The following is a 25,286-nucleotide window of genomic DNA, read 5'->3' on the forward strand; positions in this document are numbered from 1 at the left end:
AAATACAAAAGCCTATAAAACCTCTACATTTTTTAGTTTTTTGGACAATTACTAGTGAAAACAAATTAGAAAACCTCTAAATGTCTAATAGGATCAGCACAGCTCCCATTGATTTATATAGGACATTGACTGCTTTTACTTAGTGAAGTTTTGTATTAGAGCTTTTTGTTGTTTTTACACTTAGGGGCAGATATATCAAAGGTTGAGGTGAATTTTCGAAATAAATAAATTCGAATTTCGAGCTATTTTTTGTGTACTTCGACTATCAAAATTTTAATATCGAAATTTATTATGTACTACATAGTAAGTAACATAGTAACATAGTAAGTAAGGTTGAAAAAAGACACATGTCCATCGAGTTCAACCTTTTTTTTTTAATTTATTTTTTTTTATTAACTACCTATCTGCCAGTTGATGAAGAGGAAGGCAAAAAAACCCATCTGAAGCCTCTCCAATTTGCCTTAGAGGGGGAAAAATTCCTTCCTGACTCCAAAATGGCAATCGGACTAGTCCCTGGATCAACTTGGACTATGAGCTATTTCCCATAACCCTGTATTCCCTTACTTGCTAAAAAGCCATCCAACCCCTTCTTAAAGCTATCTAATGTATCAGCCTGTACAACTGATTCAGGGAGAGAATTCCACATCTTCACAGCTCTCACTGTAAAAAACCCCTTCCGAATATTTAGGCGGAACCTCTTTTCTTCTAATCGGAATGGGTGACCTCGTGTCAGCTGGAAAGACCTACTGGTAAATAAAGCATTAGAGAGATTGTTATATGATCCCCTTATATATTTATACATAGTCATCATATCACCCCTTAAGCGCCTCTTCTCCAGCGTGAACATTTCCAATTTGGCCAGTCTTTCCTCATAGCTAAGATTTTCAATACCTTTTACCAGCTTAGTTGCCCTTCTCTGTACCCTCTCTAATACAATAATGTCCTGTTTGAGTGATGGAGACCAAAACTGTACGGCATATTCTAGATGGGGCCTTACAAGTGCTCTATACAGTGGAAGAATGACCCCCTCCTCCCTTGACTCTATGCCCCTTTTAATACAGCTCAAGACCTTATTTGCCCTTGATGCTGCCGACTGGCATTGCTTGCTACAGCCAAGTTTATCATCTACAAGGACTCCAAGGTCCTTTTCCATAATGGATTTGCCTAGTGCAGTCCCATTAAGGGTATAAGTGGCTTGGATATTTTTACATCCCAGGTGCATGACTTTACATTTATCAACATTGAATCTCATTTGCCACTTAGCTGCCCAGATTGCCAGTTTGTCAAGATCCTGTTGCAAGGATGCCACATCCTGGATGGAATTAATTGGGCTGGATAATTTTGTGTCATCTGCAAACACTGATACATTACTTACAACACCCTCCCCTAAGTCATTAATGAACAAGTTAAATAAAAGTGGACCCAATACTGAGCCCTGGGGGACCCCACTAAGAACCTTACTCCAAGTAGAGAATGTCCCATTAACAACCACCCTCTGTACCCGATCCTGTAGCCAGTTTCCTATCCACGTGCAAACGACTTCATTAAGCCCAACAGACCTTAGTTTAGAAAGCAGTCGTTTGTGGGGCACAGTATCAAACGCTTTGGCAAAATCCAAATAGATCACATCTACTGCCCCCCCACTATCCAGAATCTTACTTACCACATCATAAAATGCAATCAAATTCGTCTGACATGACCTATCCTTCATAAAGCCATGCTGATTGTTGCTCATAATGCCATTCATTAGGACAAAATTTGGAATGTAATCCCTTAAGAAGCCTTCAAATAATTTGCCCACCACAGATGTCAATCTTACTGGCCTATAATTGCCAGGCTGAGATCGTAATCCCTTTTTAAATATTGGAATAACATCATCTTTTCTCCAATCCATAGGCACCATACCAGATGACAGTGAATCTGAGAAAATCAGAAATAAGGGCTGTTCTAAAACTGAACTAAGCTCTCTTAGAACCCGGGGGTGTATGCCATCAGGCCCTGGAGCCTTGTTTACATTAATTTGTATTAAAGCTTTTTGAATCATATCCTGAGTCAGCCACTGACTAGATTGAGATGAACCATTCGTGCAGTTATTAAGTGAGCCTGTGAACCCAGACTCCTCTATTGTATACACTGAAGAAAAGAACTGATTTAACACATTTGCCTTATCTGTATCTGTTACAACCATACTGGTACCATTATTTAATGGAGCAACACTCTCAACCTGCATCTTTTTACTATTAATATATTTAAAAAACTTTTTAGGGTTAGTTTTCACCTCCACCGCAATTAACTGTTGCTGATTTACAACATTTATTACAGTGTTTATATTCATTAAATGCAGCTTCTGTCCCTACAGATTTGTAGTTTTTAAATGCCTTTCTCTTCTTTCCCATTAACATCTTGACCTCTGTATTAAGCCACACAGGATGATTCTTAGAGCTTCTATGTTTAGTCCTTAAGGGAATAAATTGAGAACAGTAATGATTTAATATCATTTTAAAGGACAACCATTTCTGTTCTGTGTTTTTAGCTGAAAACCTAATGCCCCAATCAATGCTCTGTAGGGCAGCCCTCAAGGCACTAAAATTAGCTTTTGCAAAATTCATGGTTTTTGTTGCCCCAGTATATTTTTGTTTTTTGCACCAGACATTAAAAGATATCACATCATGGTCACTATTACCCAGGGGTTCAATGACTTGCACATTTGCTATAAGTTCTGGGTCATTTGAGATCACTAAATCAAGAATAGCATTTTTTCTGGTAGGCTCCTGAACAACCTGTGCCAAAAAATTGTCGTGCAATAAGTTTATAAACTTGTTCCCATTAACTGATCTAGCAGTACCGTTGCTCCAGTCAATATCTGGGTAATTAAAATCCCCCATTATCATTACTTTACCTAAACTAGCAGCCTTTTCTATTTGCATTAGGAGCTTTGTCTCTTCCTCCTCACTTACATTAGGGGGTCTATAGCATACTCCTACAATTAATTTGCTGGATTCTTTACAATTGGTGAAGAACTCCACCCATACGACTTCTGGCCCCTCATTTTCTAACATAACCTCCTCCTTTATATGAGCTTTTAAATCCTGCCTAACATACAGACATACCCCTCCTCCTATTCTATTGCCTCTGTCCCTCCGAAACAAAGTATAGCCACTGATATTTACTGCCCAGTCATGCGACTCATTCAGCCATGTTTCGGCCACACCAATCACATCATATTTTCCTTCCATCACCAGCAGCTCCAGCTCTTCCATTTTACCAGTCAGACTTCTTGCATTTGTAAACATACATTTAATACTGGCACCATATTGAACATATGACATGTGGTCCTCCCTATCCTTAACAGTATCCCCAGCCAAATCTCCTCCCCCATTTTCCCTTTCTTTGCCCACTATCTCTTTTATACTTTCTCTTTAAAAATTCTCCTTCGACCATTCGTCATCCAAAACCTTCCAAATTGCTGTTTTAGCCTATGGGGGACTTCCTAGAACCTATTTGGAGTCAATTGGTGGACTTTGATAAATCAAAGGTTTTTTTGGGGAAAACTTTGAATTGAATTCGGTCTAATACGCTATTCCTTCGATTCGTATGTTTCAATTTCAGCTGAATACAGACCTATTTGATCGAAAACTGACCTATTCGACCAAAAAAAACTTTGACTTAATTTCGGTTGGTCTTTTTGAATTCAAATTTCAAAATTTTTTTCAATTCGAAATTCGACCCTTGATAAATATGCCCCTTAGTAAATCAAAAACTTTTGTCTTTTAAGAGAAATAATAAAAACCCACAAATTATGATTGATTATGAAAATGTTCTGTGAATGTCCATGCATACAAGATATTTGTATACATTATTATTATATTTTCTTCTAATGTAAATGTCACCTCACACCTGCTTCTCCTCTAGAGAAAAGAAACTAACCTTGACAGTCTTTTCCATTCCTTATCAGTTTAGCTGAACATTTCTAGCATCCCTCCTATGGACTGGCACCTAAAACTGCACTACATATTGTACACAAGTTGAGATTATTATATTAGCTTTAGTTGTTTAACCCTGGAAAAATATGTTGGTGCTCTATAAATACATGTTAATAATAATAATAATAATAATTAATGTAAAAAAATGAATTTACTGTACTTAAAAACTTTAAATGTGTTATTTTGCAAAACATGGCCAAAAATGGTATAATAAATGGGGTAAAATACATACTTCAATGAAAATACCTCTGCATTTGTTCCTTTGGTGCATTATTTTTCATTTGTTAAGTAATATTATTGCGATGCTTTGAATTAAGCATCTTTTGGAAAGCTGTAATAGAATTGTTTGGCAGAAAAATGCAGTATTTGCATTTTTTAAAACATGTATATTAAGGAACTGCACAATAAACTGAGGGATGTGAGGTATTTGTATGAGTCTTTTTGATTTTTTTTTAAATAAAAAGTTTGTCAGGTTTTAGGTGCCAGGCTTGTTATTTTTTGAAGAACATGCCAATGAAAAAAAACTGAGGAAAAAATGCAAAATGCAAGTTAGAGTAAGACTTTCAGTTATATATTGAATATATGTGTGTCTGTCTGTTTGTCGATCTAACTATTTATCTATCTGTCCTGGCAAAAACAGACTGTACACATATTTTAGATTTCAGCACAGTTATAAAATAATTTCTTGACAAGCAATGTTTAATATATGGATATTCTATACAGTCATATGAAAAAGTCTGGTAACCTGTCTTAATTCTTTGGAGTTTTGTTTATCATTGGCTGAGCTTTCAAAGTAGCAACTTCCTTTTAATATATAACATGCCTTATGGAAATCTATTAACAGAAAATATGCAATATGCATCATAACAAAATTAGACAGGTGCATACATTTGGGCACCTCAACAGAGATATTACATCGATACTTAGTTGAGCCTCTAGACACCTCCTATAGCCTTTGATGAGTGTCTGGATTCTGGGTGGCGTTATTTTTAACCATTCATCCAGGATCATTGTCTTGTTGGAATATGCAACCCATGCGTAACTTCAACTTTGTGACGGATGCTTGAACATTATCCTGAAAATTTTGTTGATATTGACTTAGACTCGTCCCTGAACTAGCCACACAGCCCCACAGCATGATGGAACCGCCACCAAATTTGACAGTAGGTAGCAGGTATTTTTCTTGGATAGCTGTGTTCTTCTTCCGCCATGCAAAGTGCTTTTTGTTATGACTTGCCTAAATGAACTTTTACATACAACAAATGACTCTGTGTGCAGAAAGGGCTTCTTTCTCATCACCCTGCCATACAGATGTTCTTTGTGCAAATTGTGCTGAATTGCAGAACAATGTTCAGATACACCATCTGCAGCAAGATGTTCTTGCTGGTCTTTTGAGGTGATCTTTGGGTTGTCTGTAACCATTCTCACAATCCTCCGCATATGCCGCTCCTGTATTTTTTTGGCCTGCCAAACCTGAGTTTTACAGCTAAGCTGTGCCTGTGGCCTTCTATTTCCTGATTACATTCCTTACAGTTGAAACTGACAGTTTAAACCTCTGAGAGCTTTTTGTAGCCTTCCCCTAAACCATAATACTACATTCTTTGTTTTCAGATCTTTTGAGCGTTGCTTTGAGGATCCCATGTTGTAACTCTTCAGAGGAGAGTCAAAACAGAAGCACAGCTTGTAATTGGCCACCTTAAAGGACCAGTAACATCAAAAAAAAAATTTGTTAGTATGGAATGAAATAAAAACACCAAGACAAATTAAACTTTGAAATAGCAAAGCCTTTATTAAGAAATAACTTACAGAAACTCCACTTCCTGTCCTCTACAGAAAAGGCGAAAGGGTGACGACGATCCATTGTGCGGTACTCGATTTCTGCTTAGCTTCAAGATGTCCAACAGCAGGAGTAGCGCCGGCAGCAAAGGAGGAGGTAGCGAATCTACAATATGCCTGTACAGTCGCAAGAGGCTCCAACAAACACTACACATGCCTTTCGTGCGCCTACAACGCTAAAGGGAGCTGCACCGGTTGGGCCTCAGCCCCCCCAGTGACTTCACACACACAGCGTAACAGAGAATCAATGCCAATCTTCCTTAGCCCTCACTCACTGCCAGTGCCCTCCTGACCTCTGTCCCTATTGCAATGGCCTCTGTCCAGAAGAGTGCTGTGACCCCAGTAACTTACCGCTGTCCACCCGGGCAAGCCTCTGTCCAGATCCCTTGTGTCACTCTCAGTGGCATAAGTGTTGATAGGAGCTCATCAGCAGGTCTAGAGGGAAGGAGGCCGAGCTCCAATTGACATCCTTCAGAGAGGGGACGGGGAGCTCCATCCTTTCTAGACTGGGTGCTGTTGCAGTTTTTCGGGTGCCCCAGGGTAGCGCTAGTAAGTAATTCAGCCCAGTAGTTCAGGCTTGTCCCCTTGTGCAGGCTGCGCTCACCAGGACAATCACCCGTGATTTTGTCCCCCCTGCCCAAGAATTTGAATTGAGTTAAAAAATATGAACATTGATAAATAACCCCCTTAGTGTATATAAATATACTGAATGAGTTCATCTACTTAACTCAGTGTTGCTGTCACACTGGTTTCTAATCTATGCTTTTAAATTAACTACAGTACATACTTAACTTTATCTGTAACCAAGTAAAATTAAAGTACCTCAGCTCACAAATGTTCTATTTCATCGTCAAATGTGAAAAAAAAAATTTGCATACAACTCAAAGCATTAGGAACCAAGGATGGTCATTTAAATGTTTCCACACAAAAGTCGGTTTCCCTTGCAAATTAAATGTGATTTAAATGTAATTTAGTTTCTACATCAGTTGCTTAGTTAATAAGATATGAAAAAGCCTCATTAACCAGGATAGATTTTAATGGCTGTTAAGAGGCTACAACATTCAAAATCAAATACCATAATGAATGTTCACATATTTATAATATAACAGGTGTTCATTCACATGCCTTAGATGTTTTAATATATAAATATTAATAACATGTTTATATTCTGTTACTACCTTAGCATTCCAATTAAAATGATTAAATATAAGAAGCATATGAATGGGGATTTTTTTAGCAGTGGCTTGACCAGAAATTCCCTTTCTTTTTCATTTAATTATACATAAGCTTCATAAATGTTAATGAGTCTAAGAAAAAGCTTATGGGCTGAAAAAAAATCTTGTTAAAAATGCACTTTTGCACATAAAAGATTGTTCCAGTTTGGAAAAAAAAATGTAATAATTTTTTTTTTCAAACTATATTGGAGTATATTGATTCACAGGGATTTTACAGCTCATAATTACCACTGAACTCTAGCACCCTATAGAGTATGAAAAAGTTTGGGAACCCCTCTCAGCCTGCATAATAATTTACTACACTCTCAAAAATAAAAGATAACTCGTTTAAGCTGGCTGTAGATGTAAAGATTTTGAAAAGATCTTTTCGTTATCTCAAAGGATCGTTTAAATGTACGATTTGTCCATCAACTAAAAAGACCATTTCAGGCAATATTGCCAGGAAAACTGAGGGTTGCTGCCTGTTTGGCCCTGCAAACATAGATAGATTGCACTGGGGCCGATGAAAATTTTTTAACCTGGGCGACGATGAAAATTTTTTAACCTGACAGATGTCGGACAAAAAATCATAAGATGCACGATCGTTCGATTCCCGCTGACTTCATGATAATTTGACAGATTGGTCGGATTTCACTGAAATCGATCGTTCACCAACAAAAGATCTTTGCGTCTAAGGGGACCTGCCTTGAACTTCATAGGCAGGTGTGTCCAATTATGAGAAAGGGTATTTAAGGTGGCCAATTGGCCAATTGCAAGTTGTGCTTCTGTTTGACTCTCCTCTGAAGAGTGACAACATGGGATCCTCAAAGCAACACGCAAAAGATCTGAAAACAAAGATTGTTCAGTATCATAGTTTAGGGGAAGGCTACAAAAAGCTATCTCAGAGGTTTAAACTGTCAGTTTCAACTGTAAGGAATGTAATCAGGAAATGGAAGGCCACAGGCACAGCTTAGCTGTAAAACCCAGGTCTGGCAGGCCAAGAAAAATACAGGAGCAGCATGTGCGGAGGATTGTGATAATGTTTACAGACAACCCAAAGATCACCTCAAAAACCAGCAAGAACATCTTGCTGCAGATGGTGTATCTGTACATAGTTCTACAATTCAGCAGAATTTGCACAAAGAACATCTGTATGGCAGGGTGAAGAGAAAGAAGCCCTTTCTGCACGCAAGCAAACACAAACAGAGTCACTTGTTGTATGCAAAAGTTCATTTAGACAAGCCACAGTGCTTTGGACTGATGAGACAAAAATTTAGTTATTTGGTCATAACAAAAAGCGCTTTGCATGGCGGAATAAGAACACAGCATTCCAAGAAAAACACCTGCTACCTACTGTCAAATTTGGTTCCATCATGCTGTGGGTTTGTGTGGTTAGTTCAGGGGCTGGGGTCCTTGTTAAAGTGTAGGATGAATTCAACTCAATATCAACAAATTCTTCAGGACAATGTTCAAGCATCAGTCATAAAGTTGAAGTTACGCAGGGTTTGATATTCCAACAAGACAATGATCCTAAACACACTTCAAAATCTAAAAAGGCATTTATGCAGAGGGAGAAGTACAATATTCTGGAATGGTCATCACTGTCCCCCTGGCTTGAATATCATCAAACATCTATGGGATGATTGAAGCAGTGTGTCCATGCTCGGCAGTCATCAAATGTAACTGAACTGGAGAGATTTTGTAGGGACGAATGGTCAAAAATACCGCCATCCCGAAATTTCCCAAAATTATGCACCTGTCTAATTTTGTTATAATACATATTGCATATTATCTGTCAATCCAATAAACTTTATGTCACTGCTGAAATATTACTGTTTCCATAAGGCATGTTATATATTAAAAGGATGTTGCTACTTTAAAACCGCATGATGATAAACAAAACTCCAAAGAATTAAGACAGGTTCCCAAACTTTTTCATATGACTGTAAAGTTATGGAAGAGTGCTTGTACATATTTTTAATGGCACTGGAATTGGTAAAGTCTAGAAAAAATAGACATTTTGGCAAAATGCTAATTTTAAGAGCTACTATGCGTCCAAACCAAGAGATTATAAAAATAGACAATTTCTTAAAGGTATGTTTGGTCTCAGCTATCAAAGGTTTGAAATTGTGATTATAGAGCTGTCTATTATGGATTGCAATGTGAAGCCCTAGGTATGAGATTGAGTCTGTTTTCCATTTTAATTAAAATTAGTTGATAGTGTTAATAAAATGTTAGGAGTAGTGATGAGCTAATTTGTCTCTATAGAAAAATTAGCAAAATGCGTTGAAGTTAATGGGTGTCAACATTTTTTGTGCACACTAGAAATTGTCTCACTCCAAATGCATTTCAATGGGCATTTTTTTCTTGTGGCAACATTTTTTGTCTCTGCAACTTTTTTGTCCAAACACATTCAAATCATTTGGCAGTTTTCTTATGGCAACTTTTTTGTCCAAATGCATTAAAATCAATGGGCAGTTTTTGTATGGCAACTTTTTTGTCCAAATGCATTAAAGTCAATGGACATTTTTTGCTTATTGTGACTTTTTTGTCTCAGCAACATTTTTGTCTTGGCAATTTCATAGTAGCAGTGAATTTCTCCATGGAAAACTTTTGCAAAAAGATTTGCAGATGGCAAAATGTGGAATTTATCGCTGCAAAAAAAATTTACTCGTCACTAGTTAGGAGATACAGTATATTAAGCTGCATTGCCTGAGTTTTAGTTAGTTTACGTTTATAGCCTTAGAATATGCTGAAATTCTGAATAGTCCGATGAACATTGGCTAGGGATATGGCAGGTCAGTCAAAATAACCATCAGCAAAAAGGGCTATTTTATATTTGGATGTCGAGAGAGATACTTCTTTTATATCAGGATTATGGGAATGACTGCAGCGAGGGGTTCCATACTAAGACTATACAACAAGTGGAAAGAGGACACCCCTGCTTTGTCCTGTTTGAAATGCTAATTGGATTTCCTACCTGTCCTGGAAGTTTAAAGTAGGTTGTGGACTGCTATAAAGATTACGTCAAGCTGATATGTATGGGCCAGTCAGGTTTAAATGTGCTAGAAGACTAAACATCTAGGACCAATTGATCCTTTTTTATATTCTATTCTATCCTAATAAATAAGGAAACTTTCACATATTTATTTAAATTGTGAGTTTATTTGAAGTAGAAAAAACCTCCAAGATTACACAAAATTGAATTTTGATAAAAAGACCTCTAATACGTGTGTATAATTAAAATAAACATAATAATAAAATAAGAAAGCAAGACATCTTAGACAATACGGGTTTCGAAATCCTTCAAACAAAATCATAATATGCATGTTGATTTATTACTGTTTGCAATTTATTCAAATACATATGAGATATTTAATATTCCATGAAAATTGTCACTCATGTTTGTCGCGTGTTGAAATAATTGCATTGCCCATTGACTTCAATTTGTTTTGCTAATTTTTTGCCAATCAGCGAATTTTTCCTGGAGTTTTGCTGATTTTTAGCGAAGTGAAACAGGACAGATTTGCCCATCGCTAATGTATGTATATTTTTACTTTTATACAGATAGTATAAATTATAACATGATATAAAATCCTGTCACAATTTTTAATAGATTCAACGCAAAATCCTTATCTTTTATAGGTAATTACTGTAGCTATTGATTTAGCTACCGCCTGAAAACTGTGTTTGATCCTAGATGGCCATTTGTAACCTGCCTGATGATTTTATGTTTCCACTATTTAAAGGGATGAGCTGGAAACCCTACTCCTGAAGCAGAGTAATGGGTTTTTACTTTACTTATGCAGGAAATTAATGCTAATACAACGCAATGCAGAGATCACTTTTGTCTCTGTCAGCAGTGCACATTGTTGGAAATTGCCTTTTTAAAAAACATGTTGCATTGCTAATTAGTGTCGATGTATCCTGCAAATGTTATTATATTTGTAGCAGTGTATTACCTCTCTGCATGATGCATTACTCTCTCTTTCTGGGGACTTTTTTTTAGGGAACTTACAATAGTGTACATAAATTACAATGAAATAATGTCACGTTTGGAATATTATCTAACTTTACTTCAAAACTTTATTCTGCCTTTAAAATGTGTGAAAATGTAGCCATGGTGTATGTGTTTGCCTTATACTGTAAATAGAATTTAATGAAAAATAATTACCTCTTATACAGTTGTAGACTCAGTAATCCTTTTAATTTGACACAAGATCTACAGAAAATGGAAACCTAGGAACTAAAATCTGCATAAACATAAAGAAAGCCCTTGCAACATATTGTATATTCCACATATAAGTACTATATTAGGCGCAAGGCACAGCATTTTAGCACTAAAAGCACAAACCTTATGCCTCCATCAAAGATAGTATAAATTACAATTTGATTATTTTAAATACTATGTCAGTGTGCTTTCTTTTTAATCCAGCTTATTTGAAAGTGGAAGGCTTCTAAGAGCTTACATCATGAGGCGCGTTAAAACATGAATGCAGTTTGGTTGTCATTAAGAAACTGGTACAATATTTGTAACTGTACAATAGCATAATTTGTAGGAACATGTGAGAACATAAAGAAAAAAACTACTGACATTCTTGCAAAATATGCAAAAAGAGGGAGGGTGGATTCGATGTTTTTGCCTGCTTGGTAGATAAGGAAGTGAAACTGCTTCTTCCCCTGACATCACATCCCTCTCTGCCCCCAGCCTAGCTTTCACCTACAGTACCTTAATTCCTTCTCACCTAATCACAGCTACATATGATTCTGCAAAGCTCTAAACACAGACCAGTGTAATTGGGCTACTGGCCATTCGGATTCCTTGTCATGCAGGTCCTACTCTTATATCTCCAGAGTTTTCCTGGAACAATATTGCCATTAGTGCATTTAACCTCTATTAGCAACAAGCCTAATGTTGACCAAGGATATATTTATGTAAATATGTATATTTATTCTTATATACACATGTACATAAGTATTCCTGGTTATAAGGGTTCTTTAACGAAAGAGATAGTTCAATCAAAATATATATATTTATTTACAAAACTATTGACACATATCTACAGAAATAATACACACAAAACAAGTTACATTACATAGAATGTATAACAAATAGTTACAAAGACAATTAGAAATATGTATATGCTGGATCTAAATCCACTGCCTCTCGGATACTCATCCTTCCATTAGGTCTGTCATCTATGTCCTCACTGCAGGAACTCTCTGGACTCTCTGCCTAACTTAGCCAATTGTATTAACCTATAGACTGACCATAAGTACATGTCAGGTTCTGATTGGTCAGTGACCAATACATTAATCTTGGGGGGTAGGGCATGGATACCTGAGGCAGTTCATTCCAGAATCAGGACATTGGAATGGGGAAAGGCAGTGTGTAGACAGGAAGGTTTGCTTTTCCAGCTGCCCCTGGTCAAAGGGGAGGGGATTTAACAACTGTATGGTACATTGGGTGTCTTTGAAGCTTGTCTTTGTTATGTCCTGATACTATCTAATATGTAATTACAAAACATTCTTAGATACAAATCACAATGTATATATATACAATATACACATATTGCATATAATAAAGATATAACACAAGCAAGTCTCCCTGAGGTAACACCTAATAATAAGAAATGAGCTACACATTTTCTATTCTTTCACATTTTAGTAGAGCTTAATAATGTAGGATAAACCAAAGACCCAAAACACTGTGGGAATGAGTGATATAACAACTCTAAAGTCACTATACAGTACACATTAGAACAGTTATGATGATATAAACTGATGTCTAACAGAAAAGGGGACTAATGTTTCAACTTACTTGGTCACTGGTTAAATGGATATAAACCAAAGTGCACATAAAGTTGAAGTATTGCTTATCAAGTGTACATGAATTATTGCTTACCGTCTGCTTTGCTGTAAGTATAAGCTGGAGTGAAGCCCTTCTCTCTGCAAAAATATTTTTTGTTATTGAATTGTGGCCTCTACAGTTTAAGTGGTAGCATATGTGTGTCTGATAAAATAAATGTCAGTGTGTTTTTAAAACCATCTAATGAATGTTTAACTCTTCTCTTTGTTTCTCATTTTTTTACATGCTTACCTAATGCAGCAGACCATTTAGGAATTGAATTTATGGGTAAGATATTTCTTAAATTAACATTGTCTTTCAAATTTCTTTCTTTTACATGATCTTCAATGTCATAAAAAATATTTTATAGAAAAGATGATTTATTTATTGGTTACTTAGCATCTGCAGAATATGCTACTTTACAGGTCTCCAGATACAATCTATTAATGAATACACTCATCTATTGTGTTTAAAACCTTTTGACCCATATTTCAACATACATGTAGGGGTTATTCATTAAATTATGAATGACAAAAACCTGAAAAAAATGTGTTTTCTTTACTATGAAATGCAAAAATTTTTGTTTAAAATTTTTTTTGGGGGATTTATTATATATTTTTGGGATGGAAAAAGTCTGAATCCAAAAATCTGGCATCTCAGATCTGCCAAGGTTGCATATACATCAATGGGAGAAGTCCCAAAGATACAGTATCTTTATGTTGGTGTTTTCATACGGAAAATAATAAAAATTTGTACAATATCAAATTTTCACAGATTTTTCGGGGTTTCCCCCAAACAGGAAATTTTCAGGTAAATGTGTTGATAAATAAGGGAAAAAACCCATGCGGATTTGGTTGGAGCAGTTTTCAGAAAATAATGAGATACATTTCGGACTTTGATAAATGGGCCTCCCCATGTATACATACATGCAGTGAATATGTATTTGTTTTTGCTACATATTTCTACATATTATAAGTAATTTTGTGTGTTATATATGAAATGTTCAGTTGTAACATTCCAAACAAAAGTTTAGTAACCACCACATTCCCAACACATTCAGATTATAAACAATCATTTAGAGGTGGCTGCAATGATTAACATTGCCAGTGCAGAGAGCTGACACACACACATACTCTGGATTTTGTTTATGGAATGATGAAGATACAGTAACAGGATATCATATGTCAAAAAAATCAACAGACTCTGCTCAACCCCAAAGAAACCAGAGTGAAAACAAAAGACCAAACAATTTAAGAATTGAAAGGCAAAGTAAAGCTGGCCTGAAAAAATCATAAAAACGTAAGGTCCCCATAGACACAAAGATCTTTCGTTGGTGAACGATTGATTTCAGTGCAATCCAACCAATCCTTAAAATTATTGTGACGTTAGTGGGAATCGAACGGTCGTGCATCTTAAGATTTCTCGCCCGACATCTGTCAAAAAAATTGATCGGCCAGGTTAAAAAAATTTATCGGTCCAAGTGCAATCTACCTATGTTTGAAGGGCCAAGCAGGCCGCTACCCTCAGTTTTCCTGGCAATATCGCCTGAAATGGTCTTTTTAGTTGATGGACAAATCGTACATTTAAACAATCGTATTGAGATAATCGTGGTCTCATGATAATGAAAAGATCTTTTAAAAATCTTTACATCTATGGCCAGCTTAAAGTTTGTACAATTTTGGGTACGTGTATGATAGCTAGACAATCCAATGTACCAAGGATATTAGTTGGTTAAATTTCATTTGCCAATGCATCACATCACCTAATGCATTCTTTGTGAAAATTTTTCGAAACACAGATTTTGACACCGGCGACAATTTGCTGGCGTCAAAGTTGATGCCGGCGCCCTTTAAATTCAATGGGCGTCCGTTAATTGTCCAAGAAAAAAATTTTATTACGGGGAAATTCACTGATTTTTTCGAAGTCGGCAAAACCCGGAAATTCGCGGTGAATTTGCGCCTGGCAAATCAATTTGCCCATCACTACTCGTCTCTTCCTGCAGTTCTGATCATTCTGACTGTTGGTCCAAAAAAGCAGAGCAATAAAAAGGTGGCCATACTCTGTTTGTCCACTTGCACTGTATTCATATATTTAAAATCATCTGTAGATTATTTGCATACAAATGAAATCCTTAGGTTCCAGTTTTAATAAACAATCAATTCAGTGTCATGCTTCAATCATCTTATTCTACAGCCAATGTCCGGGCCAATTATGCATCAACCATGCACAATTGTTTCAATCTGCATTAGAATCATTAAGGAAACATTTGTTAACAATCACAGTTGTGATTTTGCAGCAAATCTCACAAAATTGCAGCAATTTAGCAGACAAGGGAAAGTTGTGCTCACCACTAATTTTTAAAACCATTAGGCGGGGGTGCAATGAGACTGTGACCACAAAATACATATAGACTCATACAAGAGTCCTCTGCACTCAACCCATTATCAATATATTTAAGACAGAAACATTTTGTGCATACTGCTACTGAAAAATGCCTTACCCTTTAAACAAAACAGGGATTGTTTGTCCATATATTGCAATATATTTAAGCTGGCCAACTACGTCAAAGTCATCCCATATCTGGCCAGTCCTATGCTCAATTTTCATCTGATTCATTAAGAATTCTATTGCTTCATTATATATTTTACAAAAGGGACTAGTTTTACCTGCAACTTACTTGCTGCTTTCAAAGTAAAACTCCCAAACTTGACTGCCCTTTTATTAGACACCAGTGGGATCATCTGACTATAGCTGGGAAGGGTGGGAGCTACAACATTGAGCTGGTCACTGCTCCTGTATAACTATAACAAATAAGGGAAAGTTGTGCTCACCACTAATTTTTAAAAACCATTAGGCGGGGGTGCAATGAGGCTGTGACCACAAAATACATAGACACATACAAGAGTCCTCTGCACTCAACCCATTATCAATATATTTAAGACAGAGACATTTTGTGCATACTGCTACTGAAAAATGCCTTACCCTTTAAACAAAACAGGGATTGTTTGTCCATATATTGCAATATATTTAAGATGGCCAACTACGTCAAAGTCATCCCATATGTGGCAATTTAGCAGCACAATTTTGTGCAATTTAGAAAAAAATCTAATCTTGTCACTTCCACCTACTGAGAAATTTTTAAACAGAATTTAAGAAAGTTAAAAATTAAGATTTTTTTTTTCCTGCAATTTCGTGGCAGTTGCAATTTATCAATTTGCTTGAAAATTAATTAAATTAAAATCTGTGGGATCTTTGGCTTTGCCTGTAGCTTTTCATTGCAATGTATGGCAATCGAGTTTAACTTAATCAAGGTTTTTCATATGAATAGATCAATGAATAGGGCTTGTACTGAACTACTGTATTTGTCTTATTGGGTTAATTATGAAAAATCTATGGTTATCGTTATAGTTTTTTTTATTTATTGAGCTAAATAAGGCAAGCAGAAAACTTGAAGCTGCTCAATATTTGGTCTTTACATGGTAGATAATTAGATTACCAAGCATATATAATCCCACTACATAATGGACTCCTGCTTACAAATCAGCTGCAACAAATTGTGAAGAGAAGGGGTTGTAATTATCTAGCTTGCAAGGATCAAACATGGAGCAGATTCAGTTGCCCTGTTTGCCCTGTTAGCTAAATAAATAGCAGAAACCATAGACTATTCATGATTAAAAAACAAGATATGTATATGTTCAGCACATGCTCTAGTCACTGAACAACAATATATACTACCCTTTTAATTACTGCACACACATTTGCGTATAGTCATGTGGCGACTTTACATTCTACAGCTCTTTAAATTTAGTTCCCGTATGGCCAGTATCAATGCAACTAGATAAGAACATTTTCAAACAGATACCTGCAGTTAATTTATTATCTACCCAAAGACTTGCTGTAAATAAATTATTTTTTTCAAGAAGATAAAAATCTCAAAGAAATTGCTTGATGCATATGGTTTCTCCATAATTTAAAATGATTTTACTGGGCATGGTATTTAAGTGCTGATTCTTCTTTAAATTAATCATCTGTCTTTTGTTGGCTAGGGATGTAGCGAACTGTTCGCCCGCGAACTAGTTCGCGCGAACTTCGACCGTTCGCGTCCGCCGAATGTTCGCGAACGTTTGGGAACGTTCGCATTTTGAGTTTGCGTTCGATCATTCGACCATTCGAATTCCTTCGACTGCTAAAAATCGAACGATTTCCATTCGTTCGAACGATTGTAAGCATTCGATCGAATGAAAAGCATTCGATCGAATGGCTTCGATCGTTCGATTCGAATGAAAATCCTTCGATCGAATGATTAAAATCCTTCGATCGTTCGAATCGAACGATTTTAGCGGGTGTTCGAAGTTCGCGAACTGTTCGCGAACATTCGAATTTTTTGCCGGTGTTCGCGAACGGCGTTCGCGAACACCAAATCGGCAGTTCGCTACATCCCTGTTGTTGGCTGGTGGGAATACATCTCATATTTTTTTGCAGCTATAGTTTTATTCTCTTGATGAATTATATCTTGCAGATTAGCTTCTCTGAGTTATAACTGATGTGATTAGCCAAACTATGAGATATGTGGGAATGAGGATTTGCTGGAATTGACTGAATTTTAAATACTAATAATACCTTTACTATAGAAATTTGGACTAGTCTTTGGATGCTGGGAGATGATGGTGGGAATAGGTATCATACTGCTTAAATCATAAATATTTATACCAGATAAATTATGATGTGGAGTGAGAAGATCACTCTGATATTTATGCAACCCCATTAGACAGTTTATGTGAATGTTTATCACAGAGGGTGGGTGTAAAGCTCTGCATACAGGTAAAGATCTGTTTGTCTGGTGATCTTACAAAATGAGTGGATGTTTGACTAATTTTTACCCATGTTTCATTGACACAGGGTCAGATCATAATGTGACACAATTCAGACCCATTTGAACCTCACCAACAGGCTGTAATAGGAATTTTCTAATCAGGTCCTTGTACCATACAATTCAGACAGGAAAAACTGTCTGAATTGTGTACAGTTTCTATTGGCTCACATTTTACCAACTTAAGACAGATGTATTCCTTATTTCCCTTGTTGCTTGTGTGAGAAAATGAGTAGTTATAATTAACAGGATTTTATTACAGCCTCAAGTAATATAACTGACATGTAAATATAGGATATTTTAAATTCTTATATCTTCACCTAAAATAGGGATTTAACCCCTGACTGTGGGCCCAAAAGTGATATGAATTAATTAAGTGATCAAAAAATATTGTTAAAAAGGCAATATTTATTCACAACCATGCCTCTATTTATAATTAAAACCAATTAAAAACATGAAGTAGTACACATGGGGGGGAGGGATCCCTCTTAGATGGATGCCTAATCATACAATCCGATATACAATCAGATGTGGGAAAATGCATGTGCAATTGTATAAACTATATACTTCATGCAAAACATTCATATGCAATAATAAATGGATTTATGCATAAACATGTGTCATAGTATTATTATTAAGCATATATTAGCATAACAACATACACCACAAAGGTCCCAGGCCTAGTAAGAATAGGATGATAGCATAATGACAATAAATTTTAAACGTGACTACTGATCCAATGGTGTAATTATATAGCTCGAGTCTGGTCGGGCTGCCAGCCCAAGTTAATATTGTAGAGGTCTAATGAGAGCTATCTCGATTTTCCAAAGAATATATTCCAGTATAGTGGCTTTATTGGTGCTCTGATGGTACTCGGTGGGTTGTTATAGTTCAACTTTATTAGTGCTCAGGCATTAAATGGAGGGTTGTTATAGTTCAGAACCTAATTTCCAGAAATGTGTTCAGGTTTAATGGCTTTATTGGTGCTCTGGTGTTAAATGGAAGTTTGTTATAGTTCAACACCTAGCAAATTGAGGTACCACTGGTAGCTTAAATATATTCCATCAAACAAAGAATTGCCATTGCAAAGTTATCAGCATCCCAAATGTAGATATCAAAATAATTCTGGGTGCTGAAATGCCCTGCCTGGGCATGAGGAATAAAAGAAAAAGGTTTTCCCGACCAGTGTATAAGGTCCTAATGCTTCTGAGCTGCACTGTCACCATCTGATGCACCAAATATTAATCCAGTTTGAGACCATATGCTCCTCTGTGTAGTGTGTGTGCTATCAATTCTCCGAGAGGGCCCCATCTCCCAAGTGCACCACTGTACCTCGACAGCTGTTTCGCTACAAACCGTAGCTTTGTCAAGAGGCTTAACAACAGGAAATGAATAATCACATGACCAAGATAAGAGTTGCCATGGTAACGTGTCAGTCTTTCAAAGTTCTGCAAGGCATATTTTCTCCTGTATAGATCCTAGTGAGTAGAAGTTTGTATTCATTCCATATAAATTCCACGAGGTATATAATCTCTTGTCACTCAAATCCAGTGATCAAGTTTGTGACAAGTTTGTGACCCATGCTTTTGGAAATAAAGTCAACTTAATTCAATGGGTAAACAGCAGAAATAACATTCATATCTTAGACATGCATCAACTCTATAACTAATATTACCGCTAAGGCATGTTAGTGATAGCATGAGCATTCAGTAATGCTATACCACAAGTAAAATGAAAATTATCTGGGGCCGTGGAATATATATTTATATGATACATAATGCATAGTTATCTATTAACAAATGCCTGAAAGTTCAAATGACTATTTAGTCCCAGTTCTGATTTGTATGTATTTAACCTGAATATCCAGGTAGTTTCCAATTGAAGTAGCTTATTATCAAGGTCACCACCCCTCAGATCCCCATGGAGTCAATCTATACCTTGAAAATAGGAACCTGTATAGTGTCCATTGTGCACACAATGAATATGCTTGGCAATACTTGACAAAAGATTGCAATTTCTTATGTCTAACAAATGTTAATATATTCACCTAGGGTGGGATCTTTAGAATGTATTTCCCAGTGCTTGCAAATTAAAGACCGAATATCTTTATCATTGTCACTATAAGTCATGATAAGTCTGGTCTGATTATGGTCCTTTTCACCCTGACCATGAATTTTAGGTCTATTCGACATATATAATGCCAATGCCCCCTGATAAGCTTTATGCACGAACGTGATTTAAATCTCTGGTATAGCTTATAGGCCTCTTTTTAAAGTCCTCATTTGAGGAACAAATTCTCCTTAACCTCAGGTACTGGCCCTTGGGAATGCCTTCAATACATTTAATAGTTTGCATAGACTTAGCGTGAAGGAAACTGTTACTCACTGTTTTTTTACGAAATAAACTTGTAGATATCATACCCTGACTGTCCTTTTTGATTTCAATATACCAAATTCCAATCTCAAACTATCAAAATTCAGAGAAAGGACAAGTTGAACTTTTTGTCATTAAGCTTGGATACAAATTCTGAATATTAAATTTTTCCCTAGTTACTTTGCTATTACAAGTTTTAGTTTTTTTTGTGTATCTGCATGATTTACACAGGAAAAAAAACCTTTAAACACGTCATTTGGATTATTTTGGTCTCTTTTCTAACTAACTTTTGATTTAGATTGGGGGACTTTTGGAAAATGGTTCTCGGTTTTGTTGGAAGCAAGGGGCCTAAAGTTTTATCCAGGCTCAATACCCCCCAGTGTTTCTCAATAATACTTTTAATTTACCTTGCTTTGGGGTTATATTGAGTAATATAATATTCAAGATCTAATTAAATGTGAAACAACCGATGTTATATATGTATTGGAGTGCCCATGTGGCCTCCAATATGTGGGCAAAACCAATAGAAAAGTAAAAGACAGAATAAAGAAACACATTAATAATATAAAAAAGGGCTACAGTAACCATCTTGTACCCAAACACTTTGCCAAAAAACACAATAAGTCAGTGACAGGTCTAAATTGGTTTGTTATTAAAAGGGTTAAGCCACAGAGGGGGTGATCTAAATAATAGCACTCTGCAATGAGAAAGCTGGTGGATACACAAACTTAAAGGGATACTGTCATAAGAAAAAAATGTTTTTTCAAAATGAATTAGTTAATAGTGCTGCTCCAGCAGAATCCTGCACTGAAATCCATTTCTCAAAAGAGAAAACTGATTTTTTTATATTCAATTTTGAAATCTGACATGGGGCTAGACATATTGTCAATTTCCCAGCTGCCCCAAGTCATGTGACTTGTGCTCTGATAAACTTCAAACACTCTTTACTGCTGTACTGCAAGTTGGAGTGATATCACCCCCTCCCCCCCCAGCAGCCAAACAAAATAACAATGGGAAGGTAACCAGATAACAGCTCCCTAACCCAAGATAACACCGGCCTGGTAGATCTTAGAACAACACTCAATAGTAAAAACCCATGTCCCACTGAGACACATACACATTCAATTACATTGAGAAGGAAAAACAGCAGCCCGCCAGAAAGCATTTCTCTCCTAAAGTGCAGGCACAAGTCACATGACCAGAGGCAGCTGGGAAATTGACAAAATGTCTAGCCCCATGTCAGATTTCAAAATTGAATATAAAAATATCTGCTCTTTTGAGAAATGGATTTCAGTGCAGAATTCTGCTGGAGTAGCACTATTTACTGATGCGTTTTGAAAAAAAATATGTTTTCAGATGAAAGGTTCCCTTTAAGTCTTTATCCCCAAATGGTCTAGATGTCGACTTTAATTTGAGAGCCTTCCTAATATAAGTAAGAAGAAAAAAAAAATTATATCATAAATGGAAATAGGATAGATATACTATAGACCTAACTTTGCTGTGAAATTAAATTGGGAATTAATATTTCAGCAACAGACACAAGGACGATGCGGCTAATGGCGGAGCTCACCCGTGGTACGCCGGCTCCTGCTGAGTCGCAGCTCTCGCGATACATCTGGCTCCTTCTAGCCGGCTTAACACATACTCCAATGGTATCGCTACGGAGCGCCGATCAAAGCAGTCACGGAGTCAGGCGTTTCAATATCAAATTGTTGGCTTTATTAAGCGCATTAAAAGTACAGTGGAGGGGGATTACAACTAACGCGTTTCGTGTCAGCAAACCTGACACTTCATCAGATGAAGTGTCAGGTTTGCTGACACGAAACGCGTTAGTTGTAATCCCCCTCCACTGTACTTTTAATGCGCTTAATAAAGCCAACAATTTGATATTGAAACGCCTGACTCCGTGACTGCTTTGATCGGCGCTCCGTAACGATACCATTGGAGTAGGAATTAATATTTGTTTGATAAAGTTTTAAGATTTAAAGATAATGCTGCAAGAACTGTAACGTTTAAATTGTTATAATGTGGGCATAGTAACTTTTTTGAAAAAATAGTAACATTGAAGAGACTTTGGACATTGTATTCTTTTCGATAAAGTCCTTTTATTCAAAAGACTTTGGATATTTAAGAGTGGACATAGAGAACAACAGTCATCGCTCTAAGAGGAAGCCTATTTGGAGAAGCGATTCAGCGGTGACGTAAGCGGAAGCAGTCACGGACATGCACAGTGGGATCTAAGGAACGCCATGGATATCCCCTGGGAGTGTGCCTGCTCACAGGGGAAAAGTGCCACGGAGATCTCAACACTGCAGGAAACACTGACTTTTAGGAGAGTAACACCGCTTGTTGGTTTTAAAAGCGATTTTAAAAGGGAAAATTTTGTAAGTACAATATATTTTAAGTATCTTAAAACGCATTCGGCACATGCCACCCTTTTGTTGTCCAAAAGGAAGGACCCGGGGTGGAACTGATTATTTTGATGTGTGAATCATACTCTGGCCATCTGTGAATATAATCAACCACCAGAAACGAGGGTTCCAAACTGTGTAGGTACCCACCTATTTTCTAAAAAAGCCTTTTCTTCACCAATTAGCACAAGCGCACTTTAATCTGATGGTGTTTTAGGTATACCTAAGAGTAATTTCACCTGAACCAATTTTTGAGGTTGGGTTAATACACTGGTAGTGTGTGAATGAAATCACTTTGAGACGCAGTCTTATTTAAGAACGCTACACTTATATATTTTTCTTGCTTTTGCTCCATTTTTCCATTTTTCTGAGGTATGATCGGTAGCATTCTTTGGAACTTTTGAATTATATTGGAGGTTGGAGAGAACCTTCTTTGCTATTGAACTGGAGAACACACTCATTTTGGGACTTTAACTTTTAATAAGTATTAGACCACCAGGTACCCTTATATAATGTTTATTTTCCCTTCCATGTTTCACAAAGTAATAATAACATAATATCAGTTGAAACACATGTTTTTAAAGGATGGATTTCTTTTCCCTTTTGCAGTAAATATACCATATACTAGGAAATGTTTTTGGAAGATTGCAGACTTCCATATAACACCCTTAGTTGGTCAAAATTTGTGATGGTCCCTATCCACACAGAGGCATTGCCCATGAGCAGTGTGTTCCACAGGTTGACACAGGTTCAGGTACCTTTTATCTAGAACACATTAACTGTTACTGTACTTTGGAATGCCAGGGGATGATATATGATGTTGAGATGTAACATATTATGAAAGGAACAAAGATTCTGCGTGATATTCAGTAATCAATGTACCTCATGCTCTGAGGAATGCCTTTGTTCAATTCTCTGTCTCAAGTAAGTAGAACAAGCATCATAGCATTTGTACAGCATGATACAATTGATCTTTGAGTTGTTTGTTAACTTTGTTAGATGACCACTGATTTTTGAGGCAGATTAAACTGAGTTGGCGTATTTTTTCAATTTAAAATTAAAAAAATGTGAACATGAGTACATACTTGCAAGTATTTTCTGAATCCTCGAAAACTCTGTATTTATTAAAGAAAAAAAGTGCAAAATGTAGCCATAAAAAAACTAGGCAAGCAAAAAATGGCATGTTTCTATAGAAGTAAATGGAAATTATGGGATTTACTTTGTTATTTATTTATTTCCCCACTTTATTAAAATAATTTGGATTTTCAGCCTCATTGAAATGTGATTCTTGCTTGTGTGTGTTTTTCTGTTTTGTGAAAAAGTGTGACTGTGAATGTTTTGTCCCTTTTTTCTTAAATAAGTGGCAAGCGTGTAAAAAAAGTTGTGCATGTTTTGTTGCAGTTTTTTTCCCCCCAATCAATTTTTTTCCCTTCGCCTTGAATATTTGCATATGCGTCTCCCCATGTTGGGTATCTAACTTAGTATTATTGATTAACATTCATTGAAAACAGATCATATCCTGGAAGAAAGCCTAGTTAGAGAAAACAGATAATTATCTTCCTCTTTGAGTATTGTAATGTTCAAATGAGGAAGATTAACATGCTCATCTCCCTGTCGACTAACTAATCTTGCATAACAGGATGTTGCCATACTTCCAAAATTGTATTTATACCAAAGAAAGGTTGCCCATGAGTACTAGATATTAGTACAAGTTGCACTTCAACCCAGCATACATTTTCCATCACTGTTAAATTACTGACTGAGAAGGTCATCAAAAGGTTCACCAGGACCAAGTTGCTGTAACAATGATTCTGCATCTCTGCAATAATGCTTTTTCCCTCCAGATGAAAATAAACCACAGTGTTTTAACAGCAATGGCTAAAAGTCTAAACTAAGATGCATAGATTTTGACAGGTCCTTATTAAGTGACTTTTGGTCTGTCTGAATGAGTAATAAATACCTTGCTGCAATCAATGAAGTCATTTATTTTTCACATCTCTTCCAGAGTTACTAATTGAAACAACTAACAGGATCTTGAGAAAGTTCAGAAACCTGATACACCGAAGGCCCAAGTTTTAAAGCCTTTTTGCATTTCTAGGGGCCAGTATAACTTCTGAGTCTCACATCCTGATAAAAATATTTATCAGAAAGGTTTAAATGGTTAGAGTTGGATTCTGATGCTTAATGAGATTTAAATACAGTTTTGGTAAAGTCTTGTGAAAAAGTATCCAGTGATATGAAGCATCTGTTGTAACATTATTGATGAGTAAATCTCTCCTGTTTTGCTTTACCAACAAACATTTGCATAGCCACAGGAAAATTTGTGCAATACATTGAAATCAATAGGCATTTTTTCTCTGTTACTTTTTTATAGCAAAATACATTGCAGTCATTGGGCATTTTGTATAACAACCTTTTCCACACAAAATACATTAAATTCACTGGGTGTTTTTTTTGTGGTCATTTTTTTTTCACAAAAAACATACATTGGGGTCAGTGGGCATTTTGCCCTGATAAAAAATTTTCCAGAAAAAATTTGCAGTGTTTTCGCACCAATATTGGCCAATGCTGAAATGTGGAATTTCACCATACATCTATGCCTAGTGAAACATTTCACTCATGACTACTTAACAGATATTACCTCAATATAAAGAGTGGCCTAAAATCTTTGTCATGATAAAACCTTATATATATAGTATAAGGCTATTTTTAGATCATGTTTCTTTAGGAAAGTTTTGAACTTTCAAACTA

At 36.3% G+C, this 25,286-nt stretch overlaps 1 protein-coding gene across 1 annotated transcript in view; it reads left to right on the forward strand.

The window, feature by feature from the left end:
• Positions 1-25,286, forward strand: part of LOC108695799 (pro-neuregulin-3, membrane-bound isoform) — a 635,203-nt gene that overhangs the window by 534,216 nt on the left and 75,701 nt on the right. Inside the window, exon 4 of the mRNA XM_041568953.1 lies at positions 13,143-13,169. Within this exon, the coding sequence (XP_041424887.1) occupies positions 13,143-13,169 (27 nt within the window). The remainder of the gene's footprint in view (positions 1-13,142; positions 13,170-25,286) is intronic.

The sequence above is a fragment of the Xenopus laevis genome, chromosome 7L (assembly GCF_017654675.1).
Source record: "Xenopus laevis strain J_2021 chromosome 7L, Xenopus_laevis_v10.1, whole genome shotgun sequence".
NCBI classification, from domain to species: domain Eukaryota; kingdom Metazoa; phylum Chordata; class Amphibia; order Anura; family Pipidae; genus Xenopus; species Xenopus laevis.